The 19,355-nt window shown below is 45.5% G+C and overlaps 1 protein-coding gene across 6 annotated transcripts in view; it reads left to right on the plus strand.

Moving 5' to 3' along the window:
- The window catches only part of CACNA1I (calcium voltage-gated channel subunit alpha1 I), a 169,119-nt gene that overhangs the window by 121,121 nt on the left and 28,643 nt on the right, over positions 1–19,355 (plus strand). For all 6 annotated transcript variants that reach the window (XM_071422918.1, XM_071422919.1, XM_071422917.1 and 3 more), the window contains 11 exons: positions 443–746; positions 2,102–2,502; positions 9,476–9,627; positions 10,672–10,857; positions 11,527–11,644; positions 12,086–12,241; positions 12,688–12,778; positions 14,696–14,898; positions 16,024–16,440; positions 17,323–17,423; positions 18,479–18,602. In XM_071422918.1, coding sequence (XP_071279019.1) covers positions 443–746; positions 2,102–2,502; positions 9,476–9,627; positions 10,672–10,857; positions 11,527–11,644; positions 12,086–12,241; positions 12,688–12,778; positions 14,696–14,898; positions 16,024–16,440; positions 17,323–17,423; positions 18,479–18,602 — 2,253 coding nt within the window. The remainder of the gene's footprint in view (positions 1–442; positions 747–2,101; positions 2,503–9,475; positions 9,628–10,671; positions 10,858–11,526; positions 11,645–12,085; positions 12,242–12,687; positions 12,779–14,695; positions 14,899–16,023; positions 16,441–17,322; positions 17,424–18,478; positions 18,603–19,355) is intronic.

Genomic DNA, 19,355 nt, shown 5'->3' on the forward strand with positions numbered 1-19,355 from the left:
ACATTTATTCCAAGAGGTGGAGACTATAAATGGCTTTTTTCAGGGGTAAATTAATTAGTAGAGGAGAAATCAACCAAACTGGTTTTCTGTCTCCTACCTTCTATTTAACACAAAGAAGAGGGGAAAATATAGCCCAGTTTTCATCGAACTGTTTGTATGTAACTTATAAGTGATTGCTAAGGGTCCCAAAACTTGCTGAAAGTTGGACCTATTTCCTGAATTTCAATGCATAGCTTTAAATTCTTAATGGAAATTATGTTGAGTGAGCTATCAAAACCAAGCTCATGCACTCCTGGCTTTCTCTGAAACCTCTTCTCCATATGCAGACTGATTCCTACTCCTCTGCCTCCAGTCACTTTCCCCTCCAATCTCCTCTTACAGTCCTGCTTCCACATGTTCTTTTTCATGCTGACATTGGTCCCTTCTCCTCCTTTGCTGTTAGGTGGGCTCCTTCTTCATGATCAACCTGTGCCTGGTGGTCATCGCCACGCAGTTCTCGGAGACCAAGCAGCGGGAGCACCAGCTGATGCAGGAGCAGAGGGCCCGGTACCTGTCCTCCAGCACGGTCGCCAGCTACATGGAGCCGGGAGATTGCTACGAGGAGATCTTCCAGTACGTCTGCCACATCCTGCGCAAGGCCAAGCGCCGCACCCTGGGGCTCTACAACAGCGTGCAGAGCTGGCGCCACGGGCAGGAGCCTGGCCATGCCAAACCCGGCGGCAACAGGAAAAGCCAGAGGCACCACAGTAAGGATTGCGTGGGTAAAGCTGGAAATGCCAGTGGTGGAAATGTGACAGGAATGGGAGAGTCTCTGTGTGCCAGCTTGCAGAAGGACCTGTGCCTATAAAGCACAGACTTAGAATTAACATTGGCCACTGAGCATGGCACCGTGGCCAACACACCAGAGCAGCAAGGTGGGGGTGACCAGCAAGAATGGGAATGAAACAGGGCTGGCCAGCAGGTTCAGATCTGAAACCCAGAGATCGTAAAGAGATAAAGGCACTTGTAAAGGGCTCCATGTCTGGTATAGCCAGGTGTTGATAGCAGTTTGGGAGAAAGAAGAATTAGGGGATACAACAAAGTGGGGCGAAGGATTTGACTTGGTGGCACAGTAGGTCTCCTAGACCTCTCCTCCCAAAGTGAGTTGCTTCCAGACCTGAAGAGAGAGGCAAAGAGTGTTGAATTGCAATAAGGTGTCACCTGAACCTAAGGAGTGATGCTGAAGAAGTCTGGTTGATATGCAAGGATGATGGAGACAATTTCTCTTGACGGCAGCACATGCTGTTGCATAAAATTAGACATGAGATATCATTTAAATTGGGTTCCTGGCTGGAAAAGTCACTGTAAAAATGGTTTTATAGAGTTAGTATTAACTGCCTGCTGATGCCTTTCCTAAGTTATGCTCCCATTAACAACCAAAAAGGCAGATTTTCCTTCAGCGTGTCTTGCATACTCAAACTTTCATTTTCTTTACTTGCTGGAAGAAAAGTTTCTGCAGGCTTCATGCACTCTGTTAATGAATTAATTGCTTCATTTCCTCCAGTGTCCATTTGATCTTCCAGGCCAAAATGGAGGATCAAGGAACACTAATTTAGATTTCTCTGGTTCATAGTGCACACTGTCGGGGGAAGTGTTCCTGTGTTACCTCTTCTTGAGATGCTTTGCTAATGTAGTTTCTCTGATTTAGAGAGTTCAGTTCTGTCTGGAGTTTCTCAGACTCCACTTGTAGCAGTTCAGGCCAAAAGCAGCTCTCATGACCACTTTTCCCCTCAGGTCCCACTTAACACAAGCTCGTGAGTCTCAAGCTATGATTTCTGCATGAGACAAAGCAGTTCTTTCTCTGATGGACATGAACCCCATTCAGCCTAAGCACAGGCAAGCTGAACAGTACCATGTGTTTTGGAGACACAGCCTGTCAGCATAGAGCCCCCAACGGCAACAGCTCCCATTGCTGCCCTTGAGATGATCTGTCAGTGTTTAATCATCCTCGCAGCTAAAAAGCCCAGTTACCCAGTCTAAATACCCAGAAGCCAAGCAGGTGTCCACTTTGAATGTCTTTTTCACATCCTCCTTCTTTAAGCAGCACCATTTCTCTTTCCAGGGCTTTGCCAGCAGCACAACTCTCTTGGCTGCCCTCCTCAGGGCTTAGTCCAGCCCATTGCTGTGACAGCAACCTCTGATCCCACCAACTGCCCCCGATGCCATAGGGCAGAGCACGAAGCATCCAGAAGGCTCTCAGTGCTGGATAGCACTGGCTCAGACCAGGAGGATGGAGGGGCCAGTGAGGGGGAGGGGGAGGGCAGCCAAGAGGACCAGGCTGCCTCAGCGCTGGAGAAGGAGGAGGAGCTGGAAGAAGGAGGACGGCTGAAGCTCTGCAGTGACATGTGGCGAGAAGTGAGGGTCAAGCTTCGAGTGATTGTGGACAGCAAGTATTTCAACCGTGGGATCATGATTGCAATCCTAGTGAACACCATCAGCATGGGCATTGAGCACCATGAACAGGTAAAGCACCTCAGGGCACAAGGTGGGCAGCGTGGACTCCTCCTCCTGCTGGGGGTTATGGCCTTGCTAAGCAGTTGATGCAACTTGGTGGAGGCAGAGACTGAGCAATTTGGACCTCAGACTGCAGCACAGATGGTCCCAGCATGACTTTGGAGAAAGCCTCAGGATCTTGCAGAGTCTCTTGCTTTCTTATACCATACTTAATCGCTTTCTCTCTCTCTCTGTGTATTGTCCTCTCACCTCTTTTCAATGCCTCTCTTTTCCTCCTCCCTGGTCATTCATCCCACTGTTTCTTTTTTGCCCTGTCTCCACATTCTGTCTGCTTCTCTCTCATCCTCATCTCTTCCATCTTCCTCATCTCTCTCACTCGTTTCTCTCTTCATTAGCTTACTGAATCCTTAGTCTATGTGGTTAATTTAATGTGCCCTCTGGGGATGTCAGAGGCACTTCACCAGCATCTCAATTCAAATCCATCAGCTTGCTAGCCTTCCCAACTTAATTAAGAGATGTCTGAGCACATTCTATCTATACAAGAAGGCTAGGAAAGACACCACCTCCAATCTCCAGTCATTTTGGGGGCTCAGGCTGCTTGAGCCTTTCCTTTGCCCTGAGAGTAAGAAGTGATAGATATGTCAGACACAAGCAGCAGGTGTGGGCACAGGCTTGACTTTCACACCAGTAGTTTGCAGGCAGCTCTGAGTCAGCCGTACACTTTATCCTAATGACAGACCTGTGAGATGGAGAGGAATTGTGTGCCCTCATTTTATAGCTGGGAGACAGAGACTGTGTCTACACTGTGGTGTGCAGTGCCAATGTCAGAGGGGGTTAAGCATGCCCATGACCTTGCATCTGCATTGCTGGTTGGTAGCTCTGCTGCACTTGCATTGAACAGTCCATGCTGAACATCCACATCTCAGATCTATCCTGCCAGTCTGAATGTCACCAAGATTCACTCCATGTGTCTACCCAGATCACAAAATAAGAGATTGCTGCACTACTGAGTTGCTGACTGTATTGAAGCTCTGGGGCCACGGTGAAGTCTGGTCCTGAGCACAGTCTCAGGCAGCAAAGAGACAGGCAAGGAGCCCAGTTCAAGCAAGGCACTCAGATTTGTCCTGTGCTGTATCAGGATGAAGATACCTTCCGACCCAGAGTATCTTAAATTCCCTGTTTGAGGCAACACAGTGTCTGAGGCAGTATTTGAAGCCTCAGATGTCTGGATCCCACCCACGTATCAAGCTTTAAACCAATTTTCAAAGCCCAGCTAGTTTCTGATACAAGGCTGTGACACCTTAATTTGATCCCAGAATTCAAAACTGCACTGGCTGCTTCAGTACCAGAAAAATACTGGCAGGAGCCCAGAAGAGAGGAGAATGAAGAAGACGCTGGAGGGGTTGACTCATGGAAATAGATAAAAAAGAGCAAAGTATTTATCACGTAGCAGAGAGATGACTAAGGGCTGGAGCCCAGGACAATTTGAAAACTGCCCACTGGTATTTTAAAGATGTGATCACTAAGCAGGGAGGGCCATTGTTCATCCTGGTTTAATGGACACAGCGTGAATAATAGTTTGACAGAAGAATACTTGAGCTGGAGATAGAGAATTTGCTCTCATGTTCTGGCTATTGTATATGCAGATTTAAGCCCTTCTAGGATGCCTCTGCTGTGTTTGTACAGCCTGCAGCAGAGTAGGATCTGCCTCTGCAGCCTTGGGGTTTCTTGTAGCAGGTTCTTAATGACAGTCCTCAAAATTGTACTATCACTTTTTATCCATAAGTAGTTGGGAAAAGCTTATGACCCTGCATGCTGTTTCTACCAGAAGAGCTGTCAGCCAAACTGATCATAACTGAAAAATGTGGTGCAGCCTGTTTATTCAAAATGTGTACTGAATTCTGTTATCCTGTCACAAAACTAAAACATATTCATACCATACCATGAATTTTGGGTTCTTTTCTGTCAGCAGTTAACTCAGAAGCACACAGACATTTGTACCTCCCTTTGGTCTCCTCAAGTTTTTGTCAAACCACGCCATCAGTACATCTTAGGCTGGTGCTTCATTGCGTACTTATTTCTCCTTTCTTTCTCTTTTCCCTGTTACCTTTTCTCCCAAAACCACAAATTTTCACAGAACGAAATCCAGCAAAGCCCCTCTGCCCAGCAGGATCTGTGATTTGCAGGGTGACACCATCCTATGATTGAAGAAGCTTCTGTTGTTTCAGCTACTTCATCATGTGATATCTTCTGACCCAGAGCTAATGCCTGTAGAGACCTCTTGAGCTTTTATTTTCTGGTACATGAGCTATCACAAGCCCAGCCACTCTCTGGGGACATTCCTGGCTGGGCAGCTCATGGCATGTGTGTCAGCAACTTGGCACTCCACTTTTTTATGGGCTGTTCACCAGCAAAGCACCCACAGCCATCAGGTTAAGGGGTGAGGCACAAGTTTCAGGCTTATAAACACAGGAACTCAGGGGACAGAGCACATGCATGAGTGTTGCCCTGTCTTGACCAACAGACAGAAAGACATGAATTTAAACTGTTTGTTATAATTCAGGGGTTTAATATTCATGGTGGTTTTCTTCCAGGAGACTTAACCTCAACAACTCAAATACCTTTACTCATATTCAAATGACCTTGGAATTTGGCTTAGTTTGGCTTATTCATCCACTCCTAATTGTGTGGCCAAGGCAGCTTCCATCTGCATATATATTTCTTGTGAGGGAAATCAACTCATTTTAGGAGAAACTGAATTTCTATGAGTCATTTTTAATCCATGATCTTATAACAAGATATCATTTGTAAATAGCTATGTTTATTTAAATCCATCAGTTTGCAATATACCATGTAATATTCTCAGTATTAGGCCTTTAGATATTGCTGAGACATTGCATAAGCCAAGCCCCATCATTTCAAGCTTTGTCCTGCTTGAAATAGTTTTAGCAGTTCTTCAGATCTGCCTCTATTTGGAAATGTCTATTTTTAAAATCCAGTGTAGAAAATATTAGATTCTTGTGGCTGTCCAGAAGAATTCTTTTAAGAGGCTTATTTTTTTCTTAATATTCACAGTGGGTCTGGTGCTGCTGATTTTTCTCCCTTACTCAGCATGAGAATGAAAATCTTGTCCCAGCTGAATCTCTCAGACTGCCTTTCTCATCATGTATTTCTTGAATGGCCTGTTGGATTCAAGCCTCTCTGCCATTAGCAGCCATTTTAGACAGCTGAGTGACTTGGTTTATCTTCTCCAGAATCTACTTACAGTTTTCCTTCATACATCATATCAGTATTTTATGAGGTCTCTCTGTGTGGATTAGATGATGATCCCCTGTTTCCTAACTAGATCCATCCTGTGGATCAGTACCCTCATATCCTTTAGCCTGTGTGATTTCACTTTATACCAGCGTTTATTGCATTCGCAAGTTTGTATTTTACAGTTATTGCTTCTCTTTTTGTCATTTGCTCCTTGTCAGAAACATTCAGCAAATGTCCAAGCCAGCTCATCATACTGACGTTTAGTGAGGATGGAACAGTCTCCCTGGAGTGGTGATGAAACCATGCTACCTCAGCCTTGTAGAATCTTGTAGAACCAATCATGTAATCCTGCATTGGTTGTGGGGTGGTGATTAAACTTATGTAAAATTTGGTATGCTCTATAGCTGATTTTTATGGCTCTTCTAATTATTGCCAAGTGATTTTGAAATTGTGAGTAAAAATAGACAGGCTGGAGAGATCTCTTTATGGAATATTTCTTTTTCGTGATCTCATCACAGAGGCGGTGATGTGTAGGTTCAGTAGGGCTGGTCTCCATAGGTCACATCAATTACTCTTCAGTTTCTAGACAGTTGCAAATTTATTCCTGGTTAGGAGAAACTTTTTTCTGCTTCATGGGGATCTGTATTTTCTTAGCCTTTCCTATGATGCAGGAGTTTCTGTCTGTTGCTAGATAATGGACTAATTATATTTTCAGTCAAATCTGGCAAAAGAGCTCCAAAGTTAGTAAGAAATTGAAAGGGAGAAAAAAGCTGAGCTGCTGTCCTCTATTGCCCCAGTTCTAGTTTCTGATCATGGGACAGGAGTGCTGAAATAAATCTGAATCATATCTTTTACTCTCAGTACTTGATGAACATTGTTAGAGACGGAGGACTTTATCCCACAAAGATGTGAATTAGATTGTTTCATGGATTGGGAAAGAGATCCATACACAGGATAGATTAACCATTCTGGTTAAAACACTGGCTCTGGACATGCCTTGCCCCCTGGGATCTCTGCCCCTTCAAGCCATCCTCCTTACCCCAATACTCAGCTCCTATAATTATGTTCAAGTTCCACTTCTAGTGTGATGGGTAAATCAGTCTGTCCTGTCTTGGCAATGTGAACAGACTGCTTGTGGGGAGATTTCTGGTGTTCCTATCTTTTCCTTGGACTAAAGTAGCCTTGAGCTCAGTTCTTTCCTTGGAGATTCTTCAATGTACAGTTTCTAGGTAAACCTGAGAGGAGGAAGGGTTTAGATGCTGAATGCCTGAATGCTGTCTGTGGAAGCCCAGGGAGACCTCACAATTGCAAGGTGACACATCCACCGTGTTGGAGAGCCCATGTGTTGGTAGGAAGAAAAGGAGAGAACCAATTTTCCCCTTTGCTTGTCCTCTTCATCGAGTTCTCACTTGCCTGGCCAGAGAAGGGTCCCAGACACCTGCCTCGTCCATTGTCACTCCCAGCCACACCGCCCTAGGAACAAGGACATTGCCACACAGGACACAACCCCGGTGAGCCCCACCCTGCAGCCTTGGCCTCCAGCTGATGGCTCTTTGCACTCTGACAAATTAGTTCTATCTCCAAGAAACAGCTGCAATGCTGGATCTGCCTTAGTGCTTCTCCATCTGGCTCCTGTTTATCACCTCTTTTTTTTTTTCCTGAGTTAATTTCTTTTGTGTTGCTCTTCCTTTCCCAGCATTTACTTCTTTGCTACACTATTTAAAACAACTCTTTCATTCTCTACTTCTTGTGGGTGCTAGTCAGTTTAATTTTTTTCCAGCTTTGTTTTTTGATTTCTCTTTTTCTGCTTTTATCTCTGCTTATCCCTTCTTTCTGTCTTTCTCTGCCTAGTCTTTCCTGTTCCTCTATTTAGGAAGGATGCTTTGCTGTGGCTGAATGATGGTCCATTAGAAACAGATTAACAGGTGAGGATTGACTAGAGAAACAGATGTCAAGGAGGGAAGGAGAGACAGAGGAGCAGGTGACCTTTTCCACAAGCAAGATGCAAGCATGGTTTTTCAAACATCAGTTGCTCCCTACAAAAGCACGAGAGAATGTATGGAAAGCAGAGTGGAGAATAAGCCCACCATCATAACCTGTTGTTTTTTTGCATTGCTTATTTTCACTGACATAATGGTTTGATTCAGACTGAAATTGGCATCTCAGTTTAACATATAGACCTCGTGTTCTCAGCAACTGTTACTGCTGGGTCTCAGTGAAGTGATCTTCACCTCTCTCTTCCCACCTGCACTTGTTCATTCCTTCTCTCTCTTCTCTCATCTCCACTCTTTTCTCCATCATTTTCAGGGTGGTTTTGGTTTTCAGATGTAACTATGGATGGAAATTGATCCATCTCCACTTTTTTCATTTTAAAGACATGGACTATTTTAATAAAAAGCTGCAATGAGGAGTGCAAGAAATTAACAAAGGGCATGGGAAGCCAGAGCTGTGAGGAGCAGTTTCCAGATCAGTTGTTCACCTGGAAGGATGCTGGCCCCTGGGGGCCTCAGAGCAGGGGTTAAAGCAGACTCCAGCTTCAGGCAGAGAGCCAGAAATAGAACTGCATTCCTCCCTCACTTCCCTTTCCACCAGCTGTATAGGTAACAGGCATGGCCAAGGCAAGGGCCGCCCTTCAGCAAAACAGCAATTTTGCAGACCATGGGGAGAGACCATGACTTCCCTTCCTCGTGGGCACTGAGTTAAAAATATTGGCTCTGACCTGCAGGGACTCACTTTTTTGTTTCCACAGGGCCAGGAATGTCTGTCCTCTCTTGCTCTCTACAACAGGCATTTGCAGTTTTCTTGTTCTCATCCATTTTATGTGATGCTTAAAAGAGTGGCTTGGTGGTCAGGCAGAGCTCAGACCAATGCAAAGGAAGATGCATCCTCTTTATTTTTCAACAGTCATCTTGTGTCCTTCTTGGATTTTTCACCTTGTGCACTTGCCTTTCTCCTCTTCCTGTCCATTTCTCTGTATTCTTCACCCTGTCCTTCTCTCCCTATCCCTTACAGATAGGTTTTAGCAGTGTGGTCCTCCTTGCTGTTGTCCTGTCTAGTTTGATATTTTCTTGGGTAATTATTGAGACCACTCTGAGGATAGAGGCATAAGACTGATGGAGCAAGGAAACTAATGCATACAAGGGTTTAGTGGGGAAAGGGGGAGAGAAAAATGGGGAAGTGAAAAAATAGGGAGGAAAGGGGCAGATTAGTGCAGTGATATTTAGAGGAAAATGGAGAACTGCTTTTCAGTCATTTAAATGTTTTCAAAATTTCAGGGAAAAAAAAAAAGCACCAGCTACCTGTGGAAACCTCAGAGGAAGAAATTCTTGAAGGAAGAGGTTGACTGCAAATGAGCCAATTTTGCTCTCATTCAAGAAATACTCAAGTTCTTTGCCCAAAATAAGTTCTTTGCCCTGCCTTTAGCCTGGGGGACGGGATATGAGGTGGGATGTAGGAGATGCTTGGTCAGCCTTGGCTGTGTGAATGGCTGTGAGGCCTCTGATTTTCTCTAGTAAAAAAAGTTGTTAGAGATTGAATCTATGATGAAGGTAGCAAATCTGCAAAGGAATTGGAGTGCAAGTATCGCTGTCCAGCTCCACTCTAGTCTCACCCAGGGAAATTTGCAACTCCCTACAAACCCTGTTCCCTGGGAATGGTAACAGTTTATTTCCCATAATTTCAGGGCTCTTTCAGTTCTGACTCTCTGAATTTGCATTCTCTCTAGCCAGAGGAATTGACCAACATCTTGGAGATCAGCAATGTTGTCTTCACAAGCATGTTTGCCCTGGAGATGATCCTGAAACTTGCTGCTTTTGGTCTCTTTGATTACCTTCGCAACCCCTACAACATCTTTGACAGTATCATCGTCATCATCAGGTGACAAGGGCCTTGGGGATCAGCTGAAATATGCACAGAAAAGAGTACCAGAAAGCTTGCAGAGTATTTCAAAAAGGATTTAGCAGCTACACTGAGAGGAGCTGGGCTGATGCACAAGGCCAAGGACTGGGAGACCAAGATGTCTTTTCCCAATGGTTGGTGTTAGTGCTATGGAAGTCACACAGCATTTTTGTCCCTTAGTTCTCTCCTCTGTGGAGTGAAGGCAGTTGCAACTGCCTTGTTAAGTTCACAACAAATGTTAGCTGTGAAATATTTCGAAAATGCACAAATTGAAGATGTTACAAAGGTTTAAAGTGTGATAGAAGAACTTGTCTTGCTGGAATTTGATGCTGCAAGCCTTTCTTAATTCCTGCAACATGTACTGCCACATTCATGTTCTTAAGGAATAAATGCAGCTTTCATCATTCAAGGATAAGCCTGTAGTTCATACTTCTGCCTTGCTCAGACAGATTTTCTCTTTGTATTGCTGAAATAGGGGTCTCCTTGAGCCAGGTTTCATAAGCTCTTGGAGACCTATTTCACACCCAAGGTAGCTCAGTTACCTTAGAAGGCATAAAATCAGCAGGATGGCTTCTGTGGTAGTGTTGGAAACAAAAAGGTTTTAATAAAAGACAAAATAACAAAACTCTTTACAGAGAAGAACTGAGCCAGGTGCAAGAGGTCCTCCTGCCCCTGGTAAAACTCCTCACAAAAGCGATTAGTTTCTTTGTTCTCTTCTTTTTCTAGTAAATTGCTCAGGCGAGACTTTTTGGCTCCTGTCCAATTAGCTATCCTTAAGTTTGAGGTGAAGTCCCCCAGGTCCTATGAGATATCTTTTCACCTAATTGAGGAGAGAAACTTCTAGGCTTATTTCCTTTTTGAGGGAATGAAAGATAGTTTTGTCACTCCGTCAACAAGGGGCATATTCCTATGTACTGCCAATGCCAAAGTGAAGACTTAGCCTTGTTATTCCTTGTTTTCTTCTGTTTGCTCACTTGTATTTTGTTTTGTGCCTCATCCTTGCCATGCCTGTCTGGACCACAGCATCTGGGAGATCATTGGCCAGGCAGACGGGGGCCTATCCGTGCTGAGGACATTCCGCCTGCTCCGCGTGCTGAAGCTGGTGCGCTTCATGCCGGCGCTGCGCCGACAGCTGGTGGTGCTGATGAAGACTATGGACAATGTAGCCACCTTCTGCATGCTTCTCATGCTCTTCATCTTCATATTCAGGTGAGCAGGCAGCAGTGTGCTGGAGTGGCACTGTGTGGCTCATGGGGACAGCAGCTTCAGAGCATGACTGCATAACTCATCTTGCCCTTTGCTCCAGGCCAAGACAGTACTGACAAATATTTATTTTTTCATAAGGACTGAACTTGCTCCTGCCTTAAATTGGATTCAGCAGCTGAGGATTTTGGCCTGGACGGGGTGGTGAAATACTGCCAGCAAATGCAGACATTGAGCATAATGTCCCATTACAGGATAGGTGAAGTCTCCTGCTAATCAGGACTAGCTACAGCAACAGTTCAGTCTGGAAGCTGATTCTGGCAGAAGAGCAGCAGGAAGCAACCAAGAAAGTTTGTCTGTGCATGCTATGGATGCCCTGATAGCAAGATGAAGACATATGAGAGCAAAAAGGACAATAGAAAGGACAGATCTGACTGACAGGTTGGAGGGAATATATGGGCTCTGAGTCAGAAGAGATGGAAAGCAAATTTTTTGGTCACCTACAGGGTTGCAATATGTAGTTCCTTCTTCACAGATAGCTCCTAGTGGTCTGATTGTGTTGCTGTACCCCTTGCTTCTGTGATGTTGCATTAGATTTTCATGAGAAGATAATTACTCTGATGAGTTCATTGTGGTAGCAGAAATATTTATATTTGACATCATCTTGTTCCAAAGCATCCTGGGAATGCACATCTTTGGTTGCAAGTTCAGCCTCAGGACAGACACAGGAGATACAGTTCCTGACCGGAAGAATTTTGACTCCCTGCTGTGGGCCATCGTCACTGTCTTCCAGGTGAGCCCACTTTGCTCTCTATGGGTGGGCCAGGGCAAAGTGAAGAGGATCAGGAGATGCTTGTTCCTCACTGAGGAGCACTGCACTGACTCCTGACAGCACAAAAGGTTGTGGAGGAAGAACAATTGCATGTTGGAACCAAGCACCTGGTGTATATCTCAATAGGGGACCTTCCTCTTTCCTAGGAGACAGTGTGCAAAGGTGACTCCTGCTGTGGCAACTCCCAAGTTTAACGCTCTCACCTCAGCACATGACTGTCCTAATGGCTGTTCTTGTTTCTTCTTGCTCAGCTAAGAGCTGGACAGTGACAGTGGGTGTGTGTTAATGGGGAAGGTCAGAGGCCTGGTCTGGTCCTGATGTGTATTCTCTGACTGTCCTTTTCTGGGAATATGCTTCATGCTCTTCCATCATGTTTTCTGAGTTTCTCGTCCTCTCTTGCAGATCCTAACCCAGGAGGACTGGAATGTTGTACTCTATAATGGCATGGCCTCCACCTCACCATGGGCTTCCCTCTACTTTGTGGCTCTCATGACATTTGGGAATTATGTACTCTTCAATCTTCTGGTGGCCATTCTTGTGGAGGGATTCCAGGCTGAGGTGAGCTGCCACCAAGTCTTCATCAGAAGAGGAATAGAGGCGCTAAAAAGGGATCCTTTGTGACACTTTGAGGGTACTGGACTGAAGGACTTAGAAAATATCACCCCTCTTTAATTTCACTCATGAAATAATCCTTGTTAGGGTAGTATTCCATTAAGCAAAAGAAAAAAAATGAGTGTTATTCCTTGCAAGGAAAGAGGCTCTCTGGAAGGCCATTCACAATTTCTGTTCTGCGTAACACAACAGAACCTACCTTAGGGTGAGCCCTTTATCCATCCAAAGAAGCAGTGCAGTCTTTCAGCCATCCCAGATCACAGAAGACTCTTTCCAGTGCTCACACGATGCCTGACTGCCAAGGACAATTTTGCAGTTGTTCCAGAAATGAAAGACAAAAACAAATGGTCTTTTGTGTTTGAGTTTCCAACTTCTAAATCTCTGTGTTCCAGGGTGATGCCAACCGGTCATACTCAGATGAAGATCAGAGTTCTTCAAACATGGAGGAGTTTGATCAATTCCAAGAGGTCCAGGAAGGCTCAGGTACAATGGCTCAAACAGTCTTATTTGCTTGAGTCCTACTGCTGTTTGGTGAGAAACCTAAAAGCAGATTCTGCAGAAAATTTACTCCCACTTCTGAGAACTTGCCAGTTTTTATTTTGAACTTTATGCCAGTTTGTGGTGTTATTTGTGGGAAAAACAGAGACATGTTGGCATCCTGAGGAATGTGGTAGCTAAGTGGAACAGTTCTTGAATGACCTCCAGAACAGCAACTGGAAGTGAGAAGTGAGCCTGTCTCTGGTTATCTTCAGGGTCACTATTTCAGGAACACTTATCCAAATCTGAAACCCACATTTGGAGAAGGGATACAAAGATGGTAAAAAGGACTCAGGCAAATTTGGAAGCCTTGCCTCATAGTGAGAGACTAATGAAGCTTAGAGAAATCAGGAAAGTTACTTGATCACTCTCTCTGTAGTTGTAGACCAGAAGGAGGAGGTTGTGGTGGTAGATAGCTCTTTAATTGAGCAGAAAAAAGCATAATGAGATTGGAAAGGTCGGAAACTCAAGCTAGACAAATTCAGGCTGAAAAAAAGCCGTATATTTTCAAGGAGAGATAATTAACAGTGGGAACAACCTGAGTAGAAACTGCCTGCTAAGGTCTCTATCCCTCAAAGACTGAAAGTCTTTTTACAAGAGGTATTATACTTCAAACAGGACTTGGTGGCAGGGAGCAGTGAGAGTAGCTTGCTCTGCAATGGATGGTGAGCCAGGAGTTGAAGGGGACAAAGAGCCAGGCAGGAGGGCAGGGGCCACGCTGCACACTCTTGCACAAGGTGAGCAGAGCAAGTCCACTGACACTAGTAAAGGTCTGCCAATGGTTCAGTAATTACCAGGCAAACCCACAGTGGTGAGGAAGGTCTAAGGTCAAGCCAAGTCCAGCTAGCAAGACAAGATTAGGATCAGCAAGGTGCAAGGACAGGCACAAGCATACTCACAGCACAACTCAGACAAGCACCATGGGCACATTTCTGAGCATAAATGCAGCTCCCACAGCAGGGAGCAGTGGCTCCAGTTTTTGGCTCACAGTTTTTTTTCCTTCAACTAAGCTCTTTTCAAAGCAATCCTATCCCGAGCTACATGGTTGCACCATATCAGAGCTTATGCTGAATGCAGGCAGTCAGACCCCTGAGATGGCAGAGGAGGAAGAGGTTACAGAGGTGTTAGTGGAATCATGGCTGCCTGTCATGCAGACGTGGATAGCTGACCTTCATTATGCAATAAGTCAAACAAAAATGATTGCTCCAGTCCTTTCAGGCACTAAAATTCAACATCCTGTCCTTTCCATGCATCTCAAAAAATGCTGATGGTCATCGACAGGACTTGAGATTTCCTTCAAAAGTGTCCTAGATCTTAAAGGTCAAGGATCAGTCATTTGAAGAAGGGCAGTGTAGTAGGATAGACTGGGATGCAGTTTTTGTATGCAGTATGATTGCAGGAATTTTAAGGTGACCTCAGTACATGGATGGCTGTGGCTATCCCTATATCTTAGTCTCTTGCTCAGTGTTTCAGCCTAACTACTTTAAGTAGCCAATTTGACAGCTGGTGGAATTTGTTCAGACCTGAAGATGCTGGTGTCTGCTCTTGGCATGCAGAAGCACGCTCTTGTCCCTCTGTTGGCCTTCATGCTCTGCCTGTCAGTCTGAGGCTGCCTGGCCACCACTCTGCTCGTCGTGGTTGGTTTTGGAGGCTGAGGAAATGACTTTTAAGCCTTCCCAGCTTGCACTGCCTTTGTCACCACAACCCTAAATTGGAGAAATTGATGTTGATTGGTGCTAAAGGGCTAACAATCTGTTACCTGCTGTTAACGTGCTAAACTGCTTAGGCATCAAAACAGTCACTGGATAGTGAGGAACCCAACTTCTTCTTTACTCATTCTTCTTTCTGCCTCTTTCCACTCAGATCCCAAGCTCTGTGCAATTCCTGTGACACCTAATGGGCACCTGGACCCATCCCTGCCCTCTTCCAACCCACCAGTGGCTTCTGGGGGGGTCACGAACTCTTCACGCAACTCACTGCAGCTTGACCAGATCCGAGTTGCTGTTGGCTCCCGGAAGAGCAGTGTGATGTCCCTGGGGAGAATGACTTATGACCAGCGGTCCTTGGTGAGTGAGGGAGTAGAAATGTGTGTCATACCCTTCCTTTGAGGCCAAGCACTTTGTTGGTTTTCTGCCATCATCTGGGGATTTCTGGGAAGGATTGCCCTGCTGCTGTAGACTTCTGACACAACTCTATTTCCTGTCTTTAGAATCCAGCTCAGTACACATTATTTTTCTAAATTTCCAGATTTTTGAAGTCTATTTCAAGATTAGTTATCTATAATCCTTTGAGTGTGGGAGAGGGAGAACACCAAGAAGACAGTCTCCCTCTTACAGTGGAACATGTTTTTCCTCCTTGCCTTTTCCTTGTTTTCCTAGATTAAAGGACACAAAATGTTGCCTTGAGTTAAGAAGTGATGGCAGAACCACCAAATGCCATTACAGATGGGATTGTATCAGAGCTTTTGCAACAGTGGAAAGCTTGTCTTTGAGCTCCCCATGGCACATTCTCCTGCCCCATAGCATTTCCCCAAGCATGCGAGTTTGTCTAACCAGCACATCTCAGACCTGCTCACCTTGTAACATCAGCTTCTGGGCTTTCTACCCACTGGCATACACAGCTCTGGGGAGTGCCTTGGTGCTTAAAGGTTTCATGCCCCTGTTATTTCCAAACAGGGAGTGCTAGCAGCCATGTACTATATGATACCTTGCTCATGTGGTTGGACTAGGCTGTAACCAACAAGCCTGTTTCTCTCATTTCTCCCTTTTACTAAGACTGGACTCAAAGATGGTGTGTCAGATGATCCATCACCTTGTGTTATGCTTAACCCCAGTGCAGTGTAAAAAGCTGCCAGTCAGATTCTTTGAGAACTTTACTCTTGCTCTGTGCTGGTGTAAGTAACAATATCAGGCACCTGGCCTTTGGCTTTATTACTTACCTTCCCTGAAAGTGCTTTGCACACAGATGGTGCTATAAAGTAATCACAGTCAACACTATTGCTAACTCATTACCAATTTATTGTCAGATTTACTGAGATTGCTGCTGAATTCACACCATGCAACTTGCTCAGTGTCTGATAAATGGCAGCCTTTTGGCTTAGGGGCTCAGGAAGCAGTCCGTGCTCTGAGAGAGGAGCACATGCTCCCTCCTTGTGCCCAGAGTCACTGAGTCCCCATCCCACTCTGTTACAGTCCAGCTCCCGCAGCTCCCACTACGGTGCCTGGAGCCGCAGCGGAGCCTGGGGAAGCCGTCGCTCCAGCTGGAACAGCCTGGCCCGGGGACACAGCCTGAAACACAAACCTCCCTCCGCTGAGCACGAGTCCCTCCTGTCTGGGGAAGCACACAAGGCGGCAGATGGGGAGCCGGATGGGACAGGAAGGGTGCTTCATCACCGCCGGACACTCTCTCTGGATAACAAAGGCTCCTGTGACCTGCTGGAGTTGGCCTCGGTCTCTTCTGGCCACAGAGTGACCCACAGGCTGGGAGCACCGCCTGGGGCCAGTGAGCATCAGGACTGCAATGGCAAAATGCCCAGTATTGTCAAGGAGATCTTCCCAAAGATGAACAACCACAAAGAACGGGGAGAGGACGATGAAGAAATAGATTATGTGAGTGCTTGGTGGAGGACTCTGGCGTTACATCACAGTGCTCTGGGATACCCCAAATCCATCCTCAAGTTTCAGTCTCCTTGCGTGTGGATGGGAAAGCTTGCGAAGGTGCTTTAGGAGAGCTGGAGGACTAAATGCAGATAGGACTTTCTAGGCACAGACAAGCTCACACCACCTTGTCAGGCTTGCAAGGCAGGTGGGTGGTGGGAGGAAGGCAGGTGTGCAACATACATGTGGTCAGTCAGGGGCTGTTATTTCAAAGCAGTGCAGCCAGTGATTTCTACAAGGCAGGGGAGGTCAGGCAGTGCAAGAGTGGGAGTTTTGCGTGGGGAACATCGGCAGACCAGAGCAGGAAGCACAGGCACCACAGGCAAGGCAAGTGGGTTTTGTGGTATCAGCCTGGGGGACAGCAATCTGTGAGCAGATCAGAGAGTGGAAAAAGTGGAGTGAGAGTCAGTAGAAATTTGAACAGACATGTTCAAATGTCTATAAGAAATTCTCAGCCCAAGTGCCAAAAGAAAGCCTTCTTGTCCTGGCTTCTCATTTAGCTGAGGTAGGGAGGAAACATTGGCCTCATGTAACACAGTCCCTCCAACACCTCTAAGAAGGCATCATGGGACAACATCCTACTCTAGAAGGGACACCAGCAGTTTTATTTTCATGATCTGGGGAGGAAACCAGATGCCAAGAGGTAAACAAGCCCTGGCAAAGCAGCTTCTACCTTCTTTTCCATGACTTGTTGCCTTTGAGTTGATTTTCTCAATCGAGGGATTAAAGAAAAGCAGGTAGTGGTGCATTTGAGTCAGATGTGAAAGGAAGAATGTCTCTCTCAGGCAAGTGGGAAGGTGACCAGTGGCAATTGCTTCTGCTGCATCCCTACAGAGCCTGTGCTTTCGCATCCGGAAGATGATGGAAGTCTATAAGCCAGACTGGTGTGACTTACGGGAAGACTGGTCCATATATCTCTTCTCTCCACAGAACAGGTTTGTGCAGTTTTTGCCATGAGAGGGTTGAGAAGATGGGACAGATTCTGTTGCTCTGCTGGCCATATCCCCTGGTGCTAGGTGACAACTTCAAACTTAGCAGCTGAGAATGTGTATTTTCTCCTCCATTGTTCCTTCTACAGCCAAACTGCATTTCTTTTCCTAGATTGTGGCAATGAGAGGAAAGTTGAGCATCCTAAATAGCTATTGTGATCTTCCCTCCCTTTGGAGCATCCCATTTTTATTTTCTGTAATCATAAATATTTATAGCAAAGCAAGGCAGGGAATACTAATGTTAACACAAAGAGGATAAAGAATGCATTATTGATGACTCCATAATACTGATATTTCCTCCGCTGGTACCAGAATAGCATCTTCATTTAATTTACAGTACCAGTACCAACTTACCAGCAGTTATATCACACCTTTTAGGGTAAAGTTAGAACTCTTCTTGCCTAAAAAAAGGAAATTTGGGTTGAATTCTTCCTGTTAAAGAGATCTCACCAGACGAAAATATCCACGTACCCCAGCTAACATTATTGTCACCCATTCATATTCCCCCTTGAATAGAAAGGGCTTTCATTTTAGGTCACAAGGGAGAGCTTTTTTTGCTCTGTGTGACACCTATGTTAATGTACACAGTGTCTTTCAGAAGTGTGCTCCCCACATCTGCCAACCTACCTGCCTCTCCTGAGCTTTCAGCATGTGGCCTCTTTGCTGTGGAGAGGTACAAAGTATGAGTTTGGAGGAAAACAGGAATGCAGCCTCTTTACAAGGCAGGAGAGGAGCACAGGGTCATAGTGGTTAGGATACCACTCTGGCACTGGAGAAATCAATGGAGGTTCAGCACATTACTCTGCCCTTGCTCTGCTCCAGGCTCCCTATGTGACCATTAACCACCCTGGGCTATTGCCATTCCAAGGGACATCAGTATCAGAGATAGGAAAGCTGCTATATCGGAGCCCAGTTTTAGCCAGAATACTTAATTCTGTGTCCTCTTTGTTCCTAAATCTGTTCTGCCCAAGGCACAGGTGCCTACTGGAACTCTCTTGCAGGTTTCGCCTCCTCTGCCAAACCATTATTGCTCACAAGCTCTTTGACCACGTAGTGCTGGCCTTCATCTTCCTGAACTGCATCACCATTGCCCTGGAAAGACCCCAGATTGAGCACAGAAGCACGGTGAGAACCATTACCTGTCACCCACTTTATAGCACAACCTCTAACAGTGGTTCCTGAGTGTTCCTGGTCCTCCTATGATCTCTGGAAGAACTTCAGCATTAAACACCAGCTCCGACTCATCTATTCAAATACCTAAGTATTAGTAATTGACATAAATATGTGTTTCCCCTGCAGGCTTTTATAATGGGGAGACCCACTTTATAACACAGAAAACCTAGTTCCTTCTGTCTTGGAAAGTAAGTGTCTCCTCCAGGAGCCTGCATATAAGGGATGAATGGCAAAAGGGACAAGGAGTGGAACTGAGAGATAGAAGTGACTTCCATGCTGTAGCAATGGCACATCATCATTCATGTATGTTGCTCTTGAGCTATCTTGGAGGTGGCTCAAGCTGGCAAGTGAAATTACTTTTTCTGCTTGTCTGCCTTAGCTGACTCCCAGACTTTGCTGCACTTGGACACAATCAGTGGTCTGTGCTCAGCAGCTCTTTGGGAAGGAGTGCCAGGTCAGTGCAGCAGGTTAGGCCTGAGAAACACTGACAGAAAAGGGCAGAGGCTGCCTTGAAACCAGATCTGCAGGATGCAAAAAAATCCCATCCACAATGGTCTGCATAGGATCCTGTCCCAGCCAAGGTATATGAGCTGAAAGCTGCCTAGCACTGACCTCTGCCAAGAACATCTCCCTTATTTCATCAACTTTCAGACCCTTCACAGGAATGCAGAAATATCAAGATCATCAGAGGGGACTGACAGAGTA

The sequence above is a fragment of the Agelaius tricolor genome, unplaced genomic scaffold (assembly GCF_023055355.1).
Source record: "Agelaius tricolor isolate 1412-34295 unplaced genomic scaffold, bAgeTri1.0.p SCAF_3, whole genome shotgun sequence".
Classification (NCBI taxonomy): Eukaryota; Metazoa; Chordata; class Aves; order Passeriformes; family Icteridae; genus Agelaius; species Agelaius tricolor.